Here is a 22,842-nt window from a genome sequence, read left to right as displayed (position 1 = left end):
TTAGCAATAAGGACGGAGCGGCGGTGGCGGCTCGCTTTATTTTGGATCTGTACCACGGTAAAAGGTCGTGCTCTGATTCACACAGATGAGTTACTTTCAGTAATAAGGGAACTGATGGAGTTCCATCACCTTGGTGAAGAGCTTTCGTCGTCGTTAGCTTTCTTCGTCATCACCGGCTCCTCACTTCAAATCTATCACTTCTACCATAAAGGAAGCAGTCGGTTTGATCAGGATGTGACCACAAGCGTCTAGACTCTAGACATCAGACAGCTTAAAAAAAAATCATTGTTGAATTTAAGAAAACATGCATCCGATCTTAGACAGCTTTAAATCCTTTTCTGTGTTTCGCTCTAAATGAGGAAGAGGGTTTTGGCATACACACAAAATGTGGACAGGATCCATGCTAATGGCACAGAGAAGTTATTCTCATGTAATGTGGTTATACTTCATCACGATCATCGGCCAATATCATTAAATGTAAATAAATCATAATAAAGAAAAGTCTTATTTTTGTCAACCGGAAATGACTTCAGAAAACTTCCTGATGAAATATGTGACTTGTGGAACAGTTTGTTCTGCCCGAATGTGACGGAAGACTTGATAAAAGAGTCTTAGTGTGAATGAAAGCAAGTGTTTTAAACTGTGAATTGTTCCTTTATATCGAAAATGTGCTCATTAGAGCGTGCCTGTGCTTCAAATTTCCATTTCTGTAACCGCATTTAATTCATTTAAAGCAAAAGAGGGCGTGGCCTAAACCAGGGGATTCGATATGAACCTGACCACTCTAGCCTGGGAAAATACTCAAATGAAGGAATATCGGTGGCTCGGTCAGATCGGGATGCACTTATTTCCAGGGATTTCAGAACAGCGTAACAGATATTGCGTCATCGGGTAGGTGTGGCCTATTTGATAATCTAACCCTAACCCTAACCATAGTTGTTGGTTGTTTGTTTGTTTTCGAAAACAGTTTAATTGTAAGATAATAAAGCATCATAGATATAAAATATAAAATCTACCCGTATGACTGTTTTGTCCGTCGTTATCCATCGTAAGTACGCTCTTTTTTTTTAAAGAGGGCGTTTTTCCAAGACCTCCAGAAACCACGCCCACTTCATGTTGTGCTAACGAAACCCTTGGAATTTAGTGAATGCCCGGTCAGGTTCATGAAGAATAATAATGGTTTTTCATTCCAGTTCTTCTTAGCTTGATACGATCAGTATGCCTTGGTTTTAATTTCCAGACAGAACTTTTATCCTCACACTAGAGGGCTGCATTGGGATTGGGCTCCCACGGGACCCAACGCAAATCTCGCGGGAGCGGGCTGTTTCACCTTTGCCACGGGCGGGAGTGGGTGGTCAGAAAATTTAGCGGGAGATCCGCGGGACCCGGTGGGATTTGGCGTGTAGCCTAATAATAAGAACACATGACGTTGAGAAGAAGATTAAAGGCTGTTTAGTTGACAAAAGCAAAGCAAGGCAAGTCAGAAATCTGGACACAATTCTCAATGGTCACAAAAAAAAATTGGAATTGAGTTAAACTTCGTAAGTTGCAATAAATGTGCAAAAGTGTTAATTTACAACGGACATAAATCTGGCACGTCTGGGCAGAGGCGACATACCTGCACAGTTCTCAGTGGTCAAAGCAAGCTCTCATTCTCCAATAAAGCACTTCCTGCTCACGTTAAGCAAAGATACTATGGAAAAATGTGTCGCACTTTAAAAAATGAGGTGCCGCTAGTTGTGGTTTTGTTAATATGGTTAATGTTTTATAATAAAAAAACAAATGTTTTTGATAGATGTGTTGCTTTGGTTTAGTATTAATTTATCTTATTTAAATGCAATCATGTTTAATTCTGTTATTCTGGACATTAGCCTGAACTAATAATTAGTCTGATCATTTGTATACAATCAAAATTTTCACAAGCCCTCAAGAAAAAATCCGCGGGAGTGGGCGGGAGTGGACACAAACATCGCGGGGGCGGTCCTGGTCAGAAATTCAGCGGGAGCGGGAGGTGCGGGGCAGTCCCGCGCAGGGCTCTACTTCACACAGTGTTTGTAACTGATGATACTTTCAAACAAATGGACTTGATTCTATTTCTCAAAATATACAAACTCTAGGAGTTTTGTTTCATCCTCAGTCACCCTGTTCAGGCAGTTACTAAGGTTGAGTAATGCATCATGAGCTGACACACGTTGGTTTATATCGGACCACAGGCCTGCATGAAAGTAAAAGCACCCTCACATGGGATCCTGGTTCCAAGGCTCTTTGTTAGTCTCAAGCAGATGCTCTGTGTCAAAACTCCACCTCCTCTAGATCTCTGAAGCAGTAAGAAAGTGATTTTGAGAGAAAATTGATAACGCAGTCACAAAATAATAGACACCACACTGCGATATCGACTTAAAACTGCCTCTTGGTTTCAGGGATGAACAAAAAAAAAACCTGATTTGGATAATAATACATGAGATGACTAACTGCAATGATGCAAGTGCTACTAAATCTAGGGCTTTCCTCAGGAGGCGCCGTTGTCCCCCCAAGGCAGAGACTCTCTTTCCTGGACTTTCATCCTGCCTTCTCTTTACAAATGCCAACACTATGTTCTGTTCTTTTTTCCCCTATTAATTAGACAAGCGATATTATGCAATATGAATGCGGGGGGAAAAAAGTAAGTAGCATTCAAGAGAGTAGCTCCTCACTATTCAAGGCCGCTACTCAGGAGAGTTCACTCGCTGTTTGTGGATAGATGTTTAAAATTCCAGCCCTGACCCAATGATAATGCAGCATCAGTAGAGACTTCCACATCTTTCAATCTCTTCGGCGACTCGAGTGCACTGTCTGAAGGCTGAGAGTGCTTTAGAATAGCTTTTCTTCCATACACAGTGCTGAAGTCCATGCGTGATGAAAAAACTAAAGAGAAAATGAAACCGGTGATAGAAAATACGCGTCTACAACCTGATAAATATGCTAAGCCTTTAACAATATATTGTATGTGACTAATTCATTTCTATCTGGGATGTGGTAGCTCAGCGGTTAAGGTGTTGGGCTACTGATTGGAAGGTCACGGGTTTGAACCCCAGGTCCACTACTGCTGGGCCCCTGAGAAAGACCCTTAACCCTCAGTTGCAAGTCACTCTGGATAAGGGTGTCTGCTAAATGCCGTAAATGTAAATATCTCTGCTGAACTGATTGTGTCTTAGGGCAGGTATAAAAGTAATAAAGCCAGAATTGTGGGCTGCTTAGGAAACCCTGGTGCTATCTGACCAGGAGCAGGGTTCTGCTGATGGACACGAGATCCTATGCTACAGAAACACTCGCTACCAGAATCAACAATTTTAGCTGCACGCGAGTATGTTTTAAGAATCGCTACATCCACAAACATCGTTTCTACGACACAGTCATCTATTATTTTGCACATTTATTGCACATGACGAGCTAAAAATGTAAATTCAGCACCTTCATTGATAAAGAAGCTGCTTCGCTCTGCTTGCTGGCGTGGCTTAGTCAGAATCTGCCCATCATTACTATCTTATGACTGAACAAAGCAATGAGGTAAGGCAAAGTCAAAGTCAATGTCATTACAAAACCTTTGTAGTTTATAGGACATTTAATCAATTAATTTAATTTCAGAATATTAAACAACTATATTTGGCTTCTTGCTAATTATTGTGTCTCGGTTATGCGTCGTGGGAAAACAATGCTGCTTTCTTTTGGCAAGGCACCTGTGCTGGATTAATAAGAGGCATTTCGAGATGCAGAGAAGACAAAAGCAGGCTAATTGGCAACAGAGGAGAGATTATAAAGGGCAAGCAAGGTAGAGCCAGAGCCAAAGGAGAAAAGGAGAAAGAGTCCATGACTAAAGCTTCTTCATCGACTCGCTGGCTCATCTTCGGTCATCCATCTGGCACGTCTCTGCTCCATCCCATGGGGAGGAAAGACAGGGCACGAGCGCCGTGCTGTTAGCGATTAGCACCTGGGCTAGCACCTGAGAACACCTCGCTCTGACACAAATAAAAAAAGAGCTGAAGGAATGCAGCTGGCATTGTCAAAGGGACTCTTCATCATACCCTGGATTAGGTTAAACTCCATCATCGTCCAACAGGCAGATCTCCGTCCTGCACCTGCGCTACTCCCTTCCGTACCTCACTCGTTAGCAAAATACAAATTGTTTCAAGGATTGTTGATGCAATTTGGTATGCAAGAGAGACAGAAATGATGAGTGTACTTGTTTGTAAGAGGAAGAAGGTGAGAAATGTGGAAAGGGGTGGAGGGAAAAAAAGAGGGCGCGGGATAAGCAGAGAACACGATCGATATCTAGAATCAATTTACAGAACACTGGAGGGAAAAGTGCTAACTGGCGCAAACCATTTTGGCATGTAGGATCCGAAGAGATCTTTCCAGCTCGAATCGTATTTAAGAAAATATTTAAACGTTCTATTAGCTATTCATGAAGGGTTTGAGAAGTTCTCAAAAAGCATCAGAATGTGTAGGAGGTACTGTATATTCTGGTGGTCACTGATTTGCATCGGTGCCACCGGTGTTTCTCAGCGTGTTGTTTCTGCCAGAACGTAACTTTAATAACAGCCTCATCTTTAAAGACAATATCCCCATCTGTCTTTGCCATATTTTATCTCTCTGTATTTATTACTCTCTTTTCGGATTTCGCCTCGGTCGGACCCCATCTGCCGCTCCCAGAGGAGCGCTCGCTCATTGATTACAAAGAAGTAATTTTCCATTTGATATGATCACTCCAGGAGACTAAGAGCTTTCATCAGTATTCAGCTCACTAGTCCACTGTCAGCAGCTGTCTTATTTAGGCCACTTTGGGAGATAATCTCGAGTTCTCCTCGCAGACTTTATTCACCTTAAGAAATAGGAAATAAATAAATAAATAAATAAATCAAATCTCCCCCTGTTACGTGAAGTTACGAAAGCCTTCAACACTGGGAGATGATAATTAAAAGATGCGCTCAGAATATCATTAAAAATTCATCGCTGTGTCTGACAACAAGATCTGGGTAGTTGTTTGTTCCAGTGGCTAATTGGTACCATAGAGTTCTCGTCTGTATCATAAACCGTCCACGTGACTGCATTCTGCAAGACTCTGAGACCCAGTCAGACTGAATGGACAGAACTTTTGTGAGAAGACACAAATCACGTGAGAAAGAGGTGTTAAGAGGGGAGTGGATGTTTTAGTCCCATGCATGCAAGAGAGTTTTTCCTCTTCTCCAGCAGGGTTAGGGTTAGGGCAAATCCCAATCCTAACCCTAACCCTAGGTGGATTTTCCTCTCCTCCAGCAGGGGTGGACAGGTTCTACTCTCATGCTGGTGTTTTAATGTGGGTGGAGGTGGCAACTTTCCCTATCTTATAGAATACACTGTTAGTCAAGCACAGTAAAAAGGGATTAATTGTGATTAAGGAAATTAGTTAATGAAAATATTTGTGGGGGACACGGTGGCTTAGTGGTTAGCACGTTTTGCCTCACACCTCCAGGGTTGGAGGTTCGATTCCCGCCTCCACCTTGTGTGTGTGGAGTTTGCATGTTCTTCCCGTGCCTCGGGGGTTTCCTCCGGGTACTCCGGTTTCCTCCCCGGTCCAAAGATATGCATAGTAGGTTGATTGGCATCTCTGGAAAATTGTCCATAGTGTGTGTGTGTGTGTGTGAGTGAATGAGAGTGTGTGTGTGCCCTGTGATGGGTTGGCACTCCGTCCAGGGTGTATCCTGCCTCGATGCCCGATGACGCCTGAGATAGGCACAGGCTCCCTGTGACCCGAGAGGTTCGGATAAGCGGTAGAAATTGAATGAATGAATGAATGAATTGTTTTCAGTAGCTACTTTACCTTATCTATTCTACAAAAACCCTAACCCCTATCAGCACCTTCACCATCCCAGCATCTACAGACCCGGCATGACGTCACCGGTGCGGTTCTTTCTTTACAATCCAAGGCAAATTAATTTTAATAGACGAAGAACTCTGCAGGAAGCATCTATAAATAAAGAATGAGAGCTAGTATGAAATGATTACAATTTACAATTACCTACAAGGCTGTGCAGGTTATTGAGCTGGATCGCGGTGCTCCATCAAATTTGTGCTATTCAGACGACGTTTGTAATAATTAGGTCACCTGGATAGGGCTGCTTGTAAAACACAGAGCCTGAACACGCAGATAGGACCTGATTCTGGCTGATGGAAGGAGATTGAGTGTTAGGGAGCAGTGGATAGGAGGCAGTGACGCAGAAAGAAATGCGGGTGGAGGAGTGAGCTGAGAGAGAGAGAGAGAGAGAGAGAGAGAGAGAGAGAGAGAGAGAGAGAGAGAGAGATGGACTTTAATTTAAGTGCAACGGCTACTCAGAGCACAGATCCTTAAGATTCGGGTACCTGCTGGGCATCTTGGTTCCCTATTTCACAATTCAACCTGCACTTATAACACACACACACTTATGTTGTAATCAGACACACACAATCAGGCAGATTGCTACAGGAAAAAAAAAAGACTGCAAATGGTTCACAGGGTGTCCATATTCAAGCTCTGAATCAGCACTGGTTCTAGCTATAAGTGGTATAAGGGCCAGTGAGTCAGTCACCAGAAGCCCTGGAGAATGCAGTATCTGATTAATATAGCGTATGTAATAATATCATTTAGTGATAACAGACATGAAGCCCATTCATTTTAGCATGACAGAGCTATCATTGCAGTTTTCCTTGAACTGCACACCTTTATAGTCTGTTCATATTTTAAGCCATATTTGGATTGTGGTGCTTTTTTCATCCAACTACAAGCTTTTTCTTTCGAAACCAGAAGGAGAAAATAAACTTCGGCAGCAGTTACTGCAGCTGACACCAGGATTGTGGACCCAACAAAAAATGTGGATAAATTCTATCAGCTCATTCAACAGAGTTTTAAAGCGTTAGCATGATTCTATTACCTTCTGAAAAACATGCAGACGTTCATCCTCGAGTACTTAGAGTGTGTTTATGCTAAATCTGTCCAAAATTTGTGTCCATAAATCTCTGAAATGGCAAAGAACCCAAAGTCATATAAGTCAGTGGTCCCCAACCGTGGACCAAATGGTACCGGGCCGCCCAAGAAACATTAAATTATTTCCATTTTATTTACTCTCGGGTTTGTGCGACTTTCCATGGACGAGAGGTTAACCGGGAGCTGAGAGACGTCACCTAAAGCCGCACCGATACCGCGCATGCGCAAAATATCGTGATATCTGGCCGGGTTTAGGTGACGTCTGGAGCTGAGCGGCTGCGAGCGGCAGTGGTGTTGTAGCTTTGGTGGAGAGAGAAGGTGTGTATCGCTCTTCTCTCTGTTCACCGGTACTTTGTCATGTTTAACAGTGCTTGGTGTACGTGTATATTGTGTTTGCTCAAATTTAACCCACAAATTAGCAACAATGAGCACGAAACAGACGTCGTTAGAAAGTTAGAAACTCTGCCGGTGTTCTGGATTAAAGTCATGGCGGAATACCCTGAGATTGTCACCACAGCACTTACATCCCTATCGCCATTTCCGACATGCTATCTGTGTGAAGCGGGGTTTTCTGCAGTGACGGCAACCGAAACAAAACAACGGAATAAACTGGACATAAGCGACACACTTCGGGTGTCATTGTCTCCTATTACCCCAGATGGAACCGTCTCGTTGTAAAGAAACAAGCTCAGGGTTCTAGTGCTGTAGTGAGTTAAAAAGGCATGTTTAAATACAATTAAATTAAAATTATTAATTTGAATTTAATTGTATAGCCGCCAAATCCCACCCCCACCCCCAGTGGGCCACGGTAAAATGATCAAACATTGACCGATCCGCGGCGAAAAAAGGTTGGGGACCAGTGATGTAGGTTGATCGGAGTCAAGTATAACAACCAGAGCCAAATATGATAATGGGAGTCAAATATAGCAATATAATACATTCTGTTCTTCTAGAAACATCAGGATTTTCTTCTCATATGTTCTCACGGGGCCTGTTATTAAGATGATTAAGCAAAATGTGGAACTCCGACTGGTTTAGGAGACAGTAGAAGATGTAGGAGGTGAAATTCCAAAAAAAGATGAAAAAAAAAAAAAACGGGGGCTAAACAAAGGACAAAACAGTTTCAAGATCAATTCTTCTGCTTTTGTGAGTGGGCGAGATCTAATTGTGCTTTTGCAAGAGTGCACATTATATTTAAATAAACATGCACTCATTGGAGGCACAGAGCCATATTAAAGGAAATTCAGGCGTTCTTTGTTTTTTTGTCGTTCCTAATCTCTGCTAATCCACTTTAGAGACATATCTGCAAAACAGGACAAAAATGTTGTGCTGGTGCAACGCCAGCAGCTATTTATTACTCAGAGGGTTTGTTAGTTGCAGTAATCAAATTGGGATTCAGGTTGCAGTGGCTTTAGTGTGCTGCTCTTTCTGCTTTGTGGAAACATTAGGGATGTTTCTCTGGTGCCTCTGCAGGACATCTTCATATTCACACTATTGTGCCAAATACTAGTGGTGTAGAAATCACAGATGCTCTGCTGAAGCTGAATTGGACAGATTGGACTGCTGAGAAGATAAATATACAGAGTAAGTCAGTGACACTGACACATTCACAACTATCTGTTAAAGGAAAGACGGTGAGTCGGCTGGTTAGAATGGCAGGACGACTTTGGAGGCATTCGCATATTTACTGTATCTACATTCAGTAGTAGAAATGTTCCTACACTTGTCCTTCTTGGGGAACCTTTAATGCACGGAACAACAGATGGGTTTCCTATCGCGTTGTTCATTTCTAAAAAATAAATTTTAAAGTAAATCTTTAAAATCTCTTTTTTTTTTTTGTTTAATTTTGATTAACATGATTGTTTCTATAACGGTTGGACTTACATGTGGTCAGACAGAATGTGTCGGTTTAAACACTTCTTTTTTGAGGGCGTGATGGTCCAGCGGTGAAGGCGCTGGGATCTTGATCAGAAGGTTGGGTTCGAGTTCACAAGCTGCTGAGGCATGAACGTTGGGTCCTTGAGCAAGGTCCTTAACCTCACCTGCTCCAGGGGAGCCGTACTATGGCTTGACCCTGCGCTCTGACCGCATAACCTGGGATATACAAAAACCCTTTGGGGAAGTTGTGGCCTAATGGTTAGAGAGTTTGACTCCTAACCCTAAGGTTGTGAGTTCGAGTCTTGGGACAGCAATACCACGACTGAGGTGCCCTTGAGCAAGGCACCGAACCCCCCAACTGCTCCCCGTAAATGGCTGCTACTGCTCCGGGTGTGTGTTCAGTGTTCATGGTGTGTGTGTGTGTGTTCACTGCTGTGTGTGCACTTTGGATGGGTTAAATGCAGAGAACAAATTCTGAGTATGGGTCATGTCACTTTCACTTCTCACTTACTGTACTTCTCACAATGCTGACTGTATCTGATATGTGGGATGGACACCAAAATGAACAGGATGTGTAAGACGCTGCTCCGAATGTTCTCATACAGTAATGTTGCTTTGACTTAAAATTGATTCTCGTCAGTCTGCTTTAAATCAGTAACATATTCATTTTTCCTCATTAATTTATAGGCACCTTATGCATCACTGGATTGTTGCCATTCTCTGCTCGCTTTCTCTTTTCAGGTCATGAAGGTGATTTCACTTAGCCTGAGTGCTTACCTCAACATCTATGTTGTTACGATGATGGGCAGTTCAATTATATTTTCTCCTATTCAGTCCCAATCCTGGTTCCTGCTTTCAATATCGATGTTGGGAGGTGGATTAGCGATAGAACTGGCCTCTGTCTGCCCTCCCCTCCCTCTTTAACCACTCACCAGGGACCGGACCTTAAATAACGGCTGGCTAAACAGCATTTACTGCATTCTCAATTGGATATGAAAGGGCTAATTCTGCAGGCCAGCTACAGGCCAGTGAGCTCCTGTTTTCTAATAGCACTTGCCACAGCGATCCAGCCCACCCTGAGCTGCGCCCTCTTCATTTATCTGGCTTTAGATTGCTAGATTCAGATATTTAATTACCAATTATTAACTGGTACAAACAAATGCATTTAGCGCTATTACTGTGGATGATAACGATATGAAAGAGTTTATCAGATTGGAGCTGGAAAGAGGATGAGTTAGAGAGGATAAAGGGGGCAAGCTGAAATGGAAACTCCAAATCTGTGGACTATGAAATAGAAATTAACCGTCTGTTTCGATGCTTAATAAGCCTCAATATTTGTAGTGTTATTCCATGATAAGATAAGCACACACACACACACATACACACACACACACACACACACATTTGGGAACATAAACTGGAAGACTATTTTTTGCCTGTGGTTGGGGTTTTGAAGCTACGTTAGCGGATGGAGTTTGCAAATGCCACGAGTAGTTTGGAGACATAACAGTAACTGAGAGAATATAATCAGTTAAATTAAACATCAGACATGATCTAAAACACTGAGCTACCAAGAACAAACATTTCTCTAATGGTTTCTGGCAAAAGAAAAACATTTGTGAGTCACATATTAGATGTGAGTGTCTGAGTCAAGTTCTAAGGTCATGTTCCCACATGTGTTTTATTCAAACTTGCATCACAAGTACGGTATGTTTGGTGAAGTGTGAAGCTGCTTCTGGGCTCCGGAGAAGGTCCAGAACCAGAAAAAAGTGTGGAAATGCTTTGCTTTGAGTGTCACATACTGAGTATCATGATTAGTTCAATTTGTCACGTGTTAGTGATAAATCCATAATGAGATTAGAGCACTGCAGTGTTCCTCAGCGTGCAGAACACTGTGAGAAAATACCAAAGGAACATAAAGGAAATCAACAATGGGATAAAGCCTCAGCTTAACATCTTACAAACCTGCATGTACGAAAGTGACATACGGACTTGTTCAACCGATCCATAGTTCAGAAAGCAGACTTTATCCAGAACTGGTCATGAATGTGAGAAAGGATTATGCAGACTCGTCAATCAGAAACGATCTGAGAATCATCATGGGAATGGCTGCATTTTTCCACGAGCTCCAGATTTTGTCAATATGCCATGAAGTAACCATATCTCTGATTGATTGTTCCTATAAAGGACTCTATAAATGGTCACTTGTAACCTCCATCCATTAGTTATCTGCTGATCCAGTTAAACTATTGATTCTTTTAGACCACTCTTCAGTTTCTTGACTGCCAAATGTATATCACAACAATCGAGAGTCGTTTACGGTCAGTCTGGAGATTACTTAGTGGTATTTTCCCAGCAGTTGAGCAGTAAAAAGTTACAGCACTGTACATATTATGGATCAAAGGGTCATTTGTTCGTACGCAATGGTACATGTCGGCTTTCAGGCATTAGTGGCTGTGGTTTGTAAGGAAAGCCTAAAGGCTTAAAGTGCAAAATCTAAAATGGTGAAATAATAAAAGCCATCAGTTAAACATGACAGGGAACGTCTGCTCGGTAAAGCCAGAGATACGTGACCATTAATCTTTCCGTCAAAGAGTTGCTCACGCTGCAAGAATTCCCGATCGAGTTTTTAAGTGGGAGTGGGTGGGCAAGATGTACTCTTTGGCAAGACTTGTAGAGTCTCTTCTGAACCATAGAAGTATTGCTCATATATGTCTTTAACAGTCCATGTAAATTCCTGGGTATTGTTATTGATCGTAAAGGTCATAAGATGTGTCATCCGCATACTGTTATGAATGCACCGAAAGACGTAGAACGAAGTTAATGAAATGGTGAACTGGGAAGAATCTCCACAAATGAAAGCACTTAAAGAAAGAGTGTAGAAGAACAGAGAAACATGCCAGAGATCTTTCTCCCCATGAACCGTGAGCACATTTGGAGCAGCTCCTCTTGTGAATTATTTAGCCAGAAGCAGCTCATTGTGAACTACGTACTCGCAGACGTTCATAGATTTGTCACCTTCTTAGGTCTGATTACGAAGTTATGATGAAAATGGAATGTTTAAAGATGGATAACGTGTTTATTCTCCACTGAAGGTGAAAAGTGATGATACCAGGAAAGAGAACACGATCGATGTAAATCGTCTTATCATTATTTATATAAAGAATTTGCTTTAGAGTAGAAGACAATATCCAAGAGTGTCCTAATGTGTGTTGTCATTTATTTAACTCATCGTTAACCACCAATAGAAACAGCTGGTTGAACTGATTACAACAAACTAATCACTTGTCCTCGATCTAATCCCTCTAATCCCTTTGTCCTGTTATACAGAGCTATCGTCTGGCTCGTAATCAGTCATATTTGCCAGTATGACCTTTGATGGTTTAATTTCAATATCAACCTCTGAAAAAAATTTCTCAGAATGTCATTTGTCTTGATACATGTGGTACTGATGAACGTTATGTGTGAACTTGATAAAGCCGTACCATGTAAAGGTGAATACAGAAACACACCCACACACACGGCCATTTTTCATTTTGGCGTCGTTCCACATTTAATGTTCATATTTTTGAACTCATGACCTATTGTAGGTCTAGACTTTATTGGTATTGGTTAAAGTGCAGAACTTGGAGGATTTGGGGTTCTATTTGGAACATGGCACAATGGTACATTCCAAACTGAACTCAAGCTCCTAATCTGTCTTTGGTGGAGTCCATCTGACTCTGGACCTGCAATTCCACTGCAGTGGTGGAGTCAGGGTATGACGGATGCTGACTGCTGAAGGCAGGCTCTAAAAATAACTCCAGAGTGCCGAGCTGATCTATCGGCTCCCGGGCTGTCTCCCAAAAGCACCTCGGCCACTAGATTTCCTCAGAGACCTATAATTCTGCCTGGAATAGGCCACGGTGCCCACCCACAGACCCGGGTCATCACAAATAGACTTGTCCGAACATCCATCCATCGTATCTGGGACGCTATTTAATGCATTCGCACCCACTGAATAATAGTTATTGCTCGCAGCAGAGCATCTCGGGCCACGAAGTCCGAAGGACGATTCAATATTGGTTACCTTCATTTCATTATTGATTCTGCATAATCATTAAGAACGCGCCTGCCATCTCAGCAGGAAGGTCGGCACTTTAAATCGTCTGAGTTTATGAACCAGAACTGTGTCTGAAGTGTGAAGGGATTTGGTTTGAGGAAGACTGAAACACTGAGTTATTGAATAATAAAATATAACAGCCAATCATGTTCCAGTATGCAAATGAAAGCCCGGGCAGCACCGGTTTATCAAGGGAGGTCTGCGGACAGTAATTTGCATATTCATAGAATTTAGAATTTTTGATGAGAAAGTATAACAGCATCTGTAGTATATCACCACACCGTATTTTGATGACATTTTTCATTAGGCTGCCATACCAAGACAAATTTATTATTCATTAAAAAAAAAAAAGAAACTGATGAGGTTTAATAAGATTCGAAGCAGACACTCTTCAAAAATCTTATGTTTTTACAATACGTTCAGAATCGCATCATAGATTTATTTAACCAGGAATTTTTTTGAAGCAATTCCAAAAAGCCTTTTTAAAACCTAAAGTAGTTTTTAATCATCTTTGTTTGGGGAAAATAAAAATAAAAATAAAAGCTAGTGGATACGGCGAGTCTTTAAGCCTGAGCTAAAGTAATAAAGCCTGCACTGGAGAACATCAGCGGCCCTGCTGTGAGCTGGTTTGTTATCCACTGACATAAACAGCACCATTTGCATTAATAAGAAATCCAACCTTGCATTATTAATTACATTTGCACTACGACTTGCTTTTCATTTGTTCGTTTGACAAATCCCTTCGCAGACGAGCGAAGATCATCACGCTGCATTATTAAACAAGCAGACCAATAATAATAAAAAAACGCACTTTAAAATATAAAACAATGGTCAAAGATCTCGAAGAAAAACGGGGATCTATAAATGCGTTCGGAAACGTGAGAATTTGCTTTACGGCAGGATTAAATGCTAAGAAGGAAACTGTGGATTCTGATTGGTCAGAACGTGTTGGTTAATTTTCATATATCATTACAGTATTTACACAGGGACGCTGGACATTGGCCGAGCGCTCGAGAAATACTGACACGCCTCTTAATGATGTCGTCCCATAAGAGAGTGTCTGTGAAGACTGATGATGTCACTTCTGGTGTCGTAATCGAATGTGATACGAATGCTGTAAAGATCTTTAATGAGATGAGATGAAGGAAGCAGTCGCTGAGGTATGAAGGATGTCCTCACTGAAACCCCCTAAGAAGTCCCATTTTTAACCGCTGACATGTCATCCACACTCTGCCCTATTATTATACCCATAACACGGACAAAAAAAAGCCTCCTCATCACAGCCGGGATGAACTCCGTGTACAGGCCACGAGCTTTAATTAATTAAGGCATGCCAAGGTTGCGGCAGTGCGATTACTTTGTGGTGAGATGATGTTAATAAGTGAAAAAAAACTTAAGCTGAGGAAAGCATCAATTAAGAGAAATGTTGAAGAAAGAGGGCTGAAAGAGAAGAGGAGCAGAGCTCGGCGAACACACCGAGGACTCCGGGGACATACAGCGGGTCAGACGTCCTCGTCATTATCCACACATGCAGACAGCAAGAGGAGTTCAGGGTTTTAGATTAATTATTTCTCGAACCTCTGAACGCAGACCGAGCAGAAATTCTTTAGGAAGATTTCAAATTTTTTGTCGATTTCTGCAGACAGTGTACAGAATTAAGAAACACTTTAATGTTGTGGAGCATACAGTGATGCTGACGTGCTCACAAGTACATTTTACCAGATCCATCCATCCATCAATCCATCAATCCATCCATCCATCCATCCATCCATCCATCCATCCATCCACTTACTGTTTGCTTAATCAACTTTCTCTTCAATCTTCAGAGTTTTCGTTTATGTATGTGTGTATGTATGTATGTATGTATCTATCTATCTATCTATTATTTTTTGTATAATTTTTTTCTACCATATTTCTGCTCTGTTAATTTTCTGACTTGACAAAAACGACTCGGCTGGAAAAATCGATTCCATCAACCTGAACTTGTGAAAAAATCGATACGGTTGTAATTCATTTCAACAACAGCCTTCGAAACTTTTCTATGATCTGAGTTGTGTGTATTAGGGTGACTGTGGACAAGGACGTGTCCACTTCCTGATGTGAATGTTTCTCAGCGGGACGATGGCCTGGTTAGTGCTCGGTGTGTTGAGTGTGTGAGTGTGTTGAGTGTGTGAGTGTGTTGAGTGTGTGAGTGTGTTGAGTGTGTGAGTGTGTTGAGTGGAAACAAACAAGATCACAGAATCCACATAGTAGGTATATTTAATATACTGAGGATGTGCTGCACAACACCGAGTCACTCCCTCCTTCTCTACTCCCTCTCAGTGCACATAAACAGGCAGGCTGTAATTATCAGCCTCTTCAATCTGGTCTCACACACACACACACACACACACACACACACACACACACACACACACACACACACACACACACACACACACACACACACACACACACACACACACAGATGAAAGGCAAACAAGCTCATTGATAAACACAAAACCACAAATGGCTATCAGCAGTTAAACACCAAACACTACACTTCAGGTAAACACCAAACACTACACTTCAGGTAAACACTAAACACTACACTTCAGGTAAACACCAAACACTACACTAAGTTAAACACCAAACACTACACTGCAGGCAAACACCAAACACTACACTGCAGGTAAACACCAAACACTACACTGCAGGTAAACACCAAACACTACACTAAGTTAAACACCAAACGCTACACTGCAGGTAAACACCAAACACTACACTGCAGGTAGACACGAAACACCACACTAAGTTAAACACCAAGCACTACACTGCAGGTAATCACCAAACACTACACTAAGTTAAACACCAAAAACTACACTGCAGGTAAACACCAAACACTACACAGCAGGTAAACACCAAACACTACACTGCAGGTAAACACCAAACACTACACTAAGTTAAACACCAAACACTACACTGCAGATAAACACCAAACACTACACTAAGTTAAACACCAAACACTACACTAAGTTAAACACCAAACACTACACTGCAGATAAACACCAAACACTACACTAAGTTAAACACCAAACGCTACACTGCAGGCAAACACCAAGCACTACACTGCAGGTAATCACCAAACACTACACTAAGTTAAACACCAAAAACTACACTGCAGGTAAACACCAAACACTACACAGCAGGTAAACACCAAACACTACACTGCAGGTAAACACCAAACACTACACTAAGTTAAACACCAAACACTACACTGCAGATAAACACCAAACACTACACTAAGTTAAACACCAAACGCTACACTGCAGGCAAACACCAAACACTACACTGCAGGTAAACACCAAACACTACACTAAGTTAAACACCAAAAACTACACTGCAGGTAAACACCAAACACTACACTGCAGGTAAACACCAAACACTACACTGTAGGCAAACACCAAACACTACACTGCAGGTAAACACCAAACACTACACTGCAGGTAAACACCAAACACTACACTGCAGGTAAACACCAAACACTACACCGCAGATAAACACCAAACACTACATTGCAGGTAAACACCAAACACTACACTGCAGGTAAACACCAAACACTACACTAAGTTAAACACCAAACACTACACTGCAGGTAAACACCAAACACTGCACTGCAGGTAAACACCAAACACTACACTAAGTTAAACACCAAGCACTACACTGCAGGTAAACACCAAACACTGCACTAAGTTAAACACCAAACACTACACCAAGTTAAACACCAAACACTACACTGCAGGTAAACACCAAATACTGCACTAAGGTAAACACCAAACACTCCACTGCAGGTAAATAGTAAATACTACACAACAGGTAAACACTAAACACTACATTCCACACTAAATGTAAACACCAAACACTACACCAAGTTAAACACCAAACACTACACTGCAGGTAAACACCAAACACTACACCGCAGGTAAACACCAAACACTACACTGCAGGTAAACACCAAACACTACACTGCAGGTAAACACCAAACACTACACTAAGTTAAACTCCAAACACTACACTGCAGGTAAACACCAAACACTGCACTGCAGGTAAACACCAAACACTACACTTCAGGTAAACACTAAACACTACACTTCAGGTAAACACCAAACACTACACTAAGTTAAACACCAAACACTACACTGCAGGCAAACACCAAACACTACACTGCAGGTAAACACCAAACACTACACTGCAGGTAAACACCAAACACTACACTAAGTTAAACACCAAACGCTACACTGCAGGTAAACACCAAACACTACACTGCAGGTAAACACGAAACACCACACTAAGTTAAACACCAAGCACTACACTGCAGGTAATCACCAAACACTACACTAAGTTAAACACCAAAAACTACACTGCAGGTAAACACCAAACACTACACAGCAGGTAAACACCAAACACTACACTGCAGGTAAACACCAAACACTACACTAAGTTAAACACCAAACACTACACTGCAGATAAACACCAAACACTACACTAAGTTAAACACCAAACACTACACTAAGTTAAACACCAAACACTACACTGCAGATAAACACCAAACACTACACTAAGTTAAACACCAAACGCTACACTGCAGGCAAACACCAAGCACTACACTGCAGGTAATCACCAAACACTACACTAAGTTAAACACCAAAAACTACACTGCAGGTAAACACCAAACACTACACAGCAGGTAAACACCAAACACTACACTGCAGGTAAACACCAAACACTACACTAAGTTAAACACCAAACACTACACTGCAGATAAACACCAAACACTACACTAAGTTAAACACCAAACGCTACACTGCAGGCAAACACCAAACACTACACTGCAGTTAAACACCAAACACTACACTAAGTTAAACACCAAAAACTACACTGCAGATAAACACCAAACATTACACTGCAGGTAAACACCAAACACTACACTGCAGGCAAACACCAAACACTACACTGCAGGTAAACACCAAACACTACACTGCAGGTAAACACCAAACACTACACTGCAGGTAAACACCAAACACTACACCGCAGGTAAACACCAAACACTACACTGCAGGTAAACACCAAACACTACACTGCAGGTAAACACCAAACACTACACTAAGTTAAACTCCAAACACTACACTGCAGGTAAACACCAAACACTGCACTGCAGGTAAACACCAAACACTACACTAAGTTAAACACCAAGCACTACACTGCAGGTAAACACCAAACACTGCACTAAGTTAAACACCAAACACTACACCAAGTTAAACACCAAACACTACACTGCAGGTAAACACCAAATACTGCACTAAGGTAAACACCAAACACTCCACTGCAGGTAAATAGTAAATACTACACAACAGGTAAACACTAAACACTACATTCCACACTAAATGTAAACACTAAACACTACATTCCACACTAAAGGGTATGTGTAAACACTACAGTAAACATTAAACTACAGGTACACAACATAGTAAAGGTAAACACTAAACAGCAAGTAAACACTAAACCTACATACCACTACACCACAGGAACACACCACAGTAAAGGTAAACACTAAACAGTACACTGTATGTAGGCAGTAAACACTACACTAAATGTAAACCCTACACAACAAGTAAACACTAAACAACAGTCCACAGTAAAGGTAAACACTAAACCCTACACTGCATGTAAACAGTAAACACTACATCTAAACTGCATGTACACACTAAACACTACATTCCACATTAAACAGTAGACACTACACTAAAGGTAAACACTAAACACTACACTGCATGTAGATACTAAACACTTCATCCATACTAAATGAAAACAGTAAACACTGCACCACAAGTAAACACTAAACACAACAGTCCACAGTAAAGGTAAACAGTAAACACTACACTAAAGGTAAACAATAAAATCTACACTGCAGGTTAAAAAAATAAACACTACACTACAGATAAACAGTAAACACTACTTTAAAACATTAAATACTACACTAAAGGTAAAACGTGAACACTACACTACCGGTAAACACTAAACACTACACTACAGGTAAACACTACACTACAGGTAAACACTAAACACCACACTACAGGTAAACACTAAACACCACACTACAGGTAAACACTAAACAATACACTACAGGTAAACAATACACTACAGGTAAACATTAAACACCACACTACAGGTAAACACTAAACACTACACTACAGGTAAACACTAAACACCACACTACAGGTAAACACCACACTACAGGTAAACACTAAACACTACACTACAGGTAAACACTAAACACTACACCACAGGTAAACACTAAACACTACACTACAGGTAAACACTACACTACAGGTAAACACTAAACACTACACTACAGGTAAACACTTCACTACAGGTAAACACTAAACACTACACTACAGGTAAACACTAAACACTACACTACAGGTAAACACTAAACACTACACTACAGGTAACCACTACACTACAGGTAAACACTAAACACTACACTACAGGTAAACACTAAACACTACACTACAGGTAAACACTAAACACTACACTACAGGTAAACACTACACTACAGGTAACCACTACACTACAGGTAAACACTACACTACAGGTAAACACTAAACACTACACTACAGGTAAACACTAAACACTACACCACAGGTAAACACTAAACACTACACTACAGGTAAACACTACACTACAGGTAAACACTAAACACTACAGGTAAACACTAAACACTACACTACAGGTAAACACTAAACACTACACTACAGGTAAACACTAAACACTACACTACAGGTAAACACTAAACACTACACTACAGGTAAACACTACACTACAGGTAACCACTAAACACTACACTACAGGTAAACACTAAACACTACACTACAGGTAAACACTAAACACTACACCACAGGTAAACACTAAACACTACACTACAGGTAAACACTAAACACTACACTACAGGTAAACACTAAACACTACACTACAGGTAAACACTACACAACAGGTAACCACTACACTACAGGTAAACACTAAACACTACACTACAGGTAAACACTAAACTCTACACTACAGGTAAACACTAAACACTACACTACAGGTAAACACTAAACACCACTGGTATTAATTCTAACTGCATTGTCAGGTCATTTTTAAACACCAATTCAAATAATTTCAGATGTAGACCTTAATCACAGCGCTTTGGAAAACAACAGAGCTTAGTGTGCGAGTTATCTCCCAACTCAGCGTCTGCTGTGGACAGCATTAATGAGTGTGTGTGTGTGTGTGTGTGTGTGTGTGTGTGTGTGTGTGTGTGTGTGTGTGTGCGTGTGTGTGTGTGTGAATTTACCCTAAACCTCACAGTGAATCATTTATACACACCAGCAACCATTAGGTATTTATAAGAGCAGAGCTACAGGAGGCCAACGATCTTAGAATGGAATCAACTCAGAGCTCATGTACTAAAACAAAATAAATCCACTGTGTGTGTGTGTGTGTGTGTGTGTGTGTGTGTGTGTGTGTGTGTGTGTGTGTGTGTGTGTTATTGGCTTTGGAAACTTCCTTTGGCAGAGTTTCACTGAAAATGTAAATCACAGAATATATAAACAGCACTCTAAGTAGAAATAAGCCCTTTTTGTTCTTTAGACACCAGAAAGACGGACAGACAAAAAAAGACCTATTTCTGTACATCACTATGCACGTGTGTGTGTGTGTGTGTGTGTGTGTGTGTGTGTGTGTGTGTGTGTGTGTGTGTGTGTGTGTGTAGAGAAGCAAAATGAATATGTCAGAAATCTGGCACTCACCTCGACCAGTTTGTTAGCGTGCTCACGGAAGACCTGAGCGTACTCCTTCACCTCCTTTTCATTTCCAGTCTTGGCTGCTTCAATGAGGACCAGAAGAGGAACATTGGTCTCAAGGAAGGAATCAGAGATGTGGTCCATCACGGCTTTCCTCAGCTGTAAAAGATGGAGAGTTGGTTACATGGTGAATATTTGGTTTATTAGCTGTGGACTCATAGCTGCTTCACTACTATTTATTTTTACTATTTGATTAATAATTTTAAAGAATAATTTCCTGGTCTTCTTTTCCGTTTGCCAATCGGAAACCGTTTCAAGACGTCACTATTTACGTGATCGATCGATTAAACCCGTCTCTGATATCTCTGGAAAATGAGATATCCTCCGATAATTGATCACAATAACAGTTATATATCAGCATGTTATCCAGCACTTTTTAGCTACGCTGCTAACGAACAATTAAAGAAAAGTCCTAGTGTTTTATTTGTTAAGATGTGCAGGAGTGAAAATCCAAACAATCACAGGATATGGTGCGGTGACCATCTTGCATACACATGCAGGTAGTTAACATCAACGATAATACAGGCTCGACAGAACCGTGTCGATCTGCCACAGACCCCAGACCAGCTGTTCTCCCATAAAACTCTCAGGGCTTTTATTTATTTATTTATTTATTTATTTATTTATTTATTTATTTATTTATTTATTATACCCTGGAGCTCTGGACCTGATAGATTTGTTTATGGAGGTACTTTTGGCTCAAACTGGTAAGAGACTGGCTGATGACTGCAAAATGGGTCCTGGGAACACTGAGAGAGGCTCTACAGCTAGAGGAGGCATGAGCTAGCATAAAATAACACCATCCTGCCATTAGCACTCAGCAAGATCTGCCTTCCCTGGAGGGCTAAACACACCGAACACATATACACACTTTCGGTCACCAGAGTATTCAATAACACTTAAACCTTCTTGGGGCTTTCAAAATGTTGTTATTGTACTGTTTTGCAGTAGTATTAGCAAAGCAAAGGTGATGCAACCGGAAATAATAACCTTCTCGATGCTAAGGGCTAGCTCGGTTTGTGTGGTCAGCATCAGTCACGATCACAGCCTGAGGACATGTTACTTTAGAAAATCCTACTGGGGAAGAAAGATGACAGGGGTAAACTCTCTTAAACAACAGTAATTACCAACCAGTCAAGCGCACACGTGTAGCTCACCAAGCAGCTAAATAGCCCAAAGCGCCGGGCTCAGGGTTCGGCTGATGAATTATCACTCAGGAGGAAGCTAAATCCATCATGTCTCGACTAGCCAAGCATTTGGGCCTGTGACACTATATAAGCATGGAACAAACTCTACAGAGACTGAAATGGTGCTTCGAGCAAACACAAGCTGGGGTTTGGGAATCCTAGGTTTTAGTTATAATGCACCGTTTGTCGGAAGCTTGGTCACCTGGGCATGTAGTTAGAAAACAGATCTCACTCCATATTGTACTTAATGATCCTTCTCTCAGGACATCATACATTCAATTCAAATGTTTTAATGAACTCTGGAGCTACGTCTAAAACACTGCTCTAAAGGACGTTTTCCAATAAGACGGTACGGCAAGGAATAACCGGTTGGAGACTTGTTACACTTGCAGAATGGATAATAATAATAAACAGGTCAGGCTTTCATGCTAACTGCTGTACGTTCACCATCTCCAGAGAGACTCCATTTACATTTCTCATGGGGATCGGGCGCACTCGTGTTTTTCCGCCCGTCGTCTATTTAATGAAGCTTGTTCCAGTAAGTATATCATCATACCACACTAGATCAGAGCTGAGGGTTCTGTCTTTATAAAGACATCATTCAGGAGTGTACTAGACAAGGGTTTTTTTTTAAAGATGGATAATCCTATAAAAAAGATCACAAACACCACAAATATCGCTTTTGAGGTTCTGCTGCCATCCTAAGAATCGCTGCGCTTCATCCAGACCGACGTTCTGTTCACATCAGCACATCCATGACTATCTGCTGCTCAGTCATTCTTCTTCCCCGTCAGATTTTGTCGCTAATCCTGAGAA

The 22,842-nt window shown here is 41.3% G+C and overlaps 1 protein-coding gene across 1 annotated transcript in view; it reads right to left on the bottom strand.

Moving 5' to 3' along the window:
* The window catches only part of LOC113649958 (catenin (cadherin-associated protein), alpha 2), a 61,990-nt gene extending 41,030 nt beyond the window's left edge, over positions 1-20,960 (bottom strand). The window contains exon 1 of the mRNA XM_047816550.1: positions 20,786-20,960. Coding sequence (XP_047672506.1) covers positions 20,786-20,923 — 138 coding nt within the window. The 5' untranslated portion in view covers positions 20,924-20,960. The remainder of the gene's footprint in view (positions 1-20,785) is intronic.
* Positions 20,961-22,842: the final 1,882 nt, after the last annotated feature.

Source organism: Tachysurus fulvidraco, chromosome 7 (assembly GCF_022655615.1).
Source record: "Tachysurus fulvidraco isolate hzauxx_2018 chromosome 7, HZAU_PFXX_2.0, whole genome shotgun sequence".
Lineage (NCBI taxonomy): Eukaryota > Metazoa > Chordata > Actinopteri > Siluriformes > Bagridae > Tachysurus > Tachysurus fulvidraco.
This window is presented reverse-complemented; position numbering and strand designations above follow the sequence as displayed.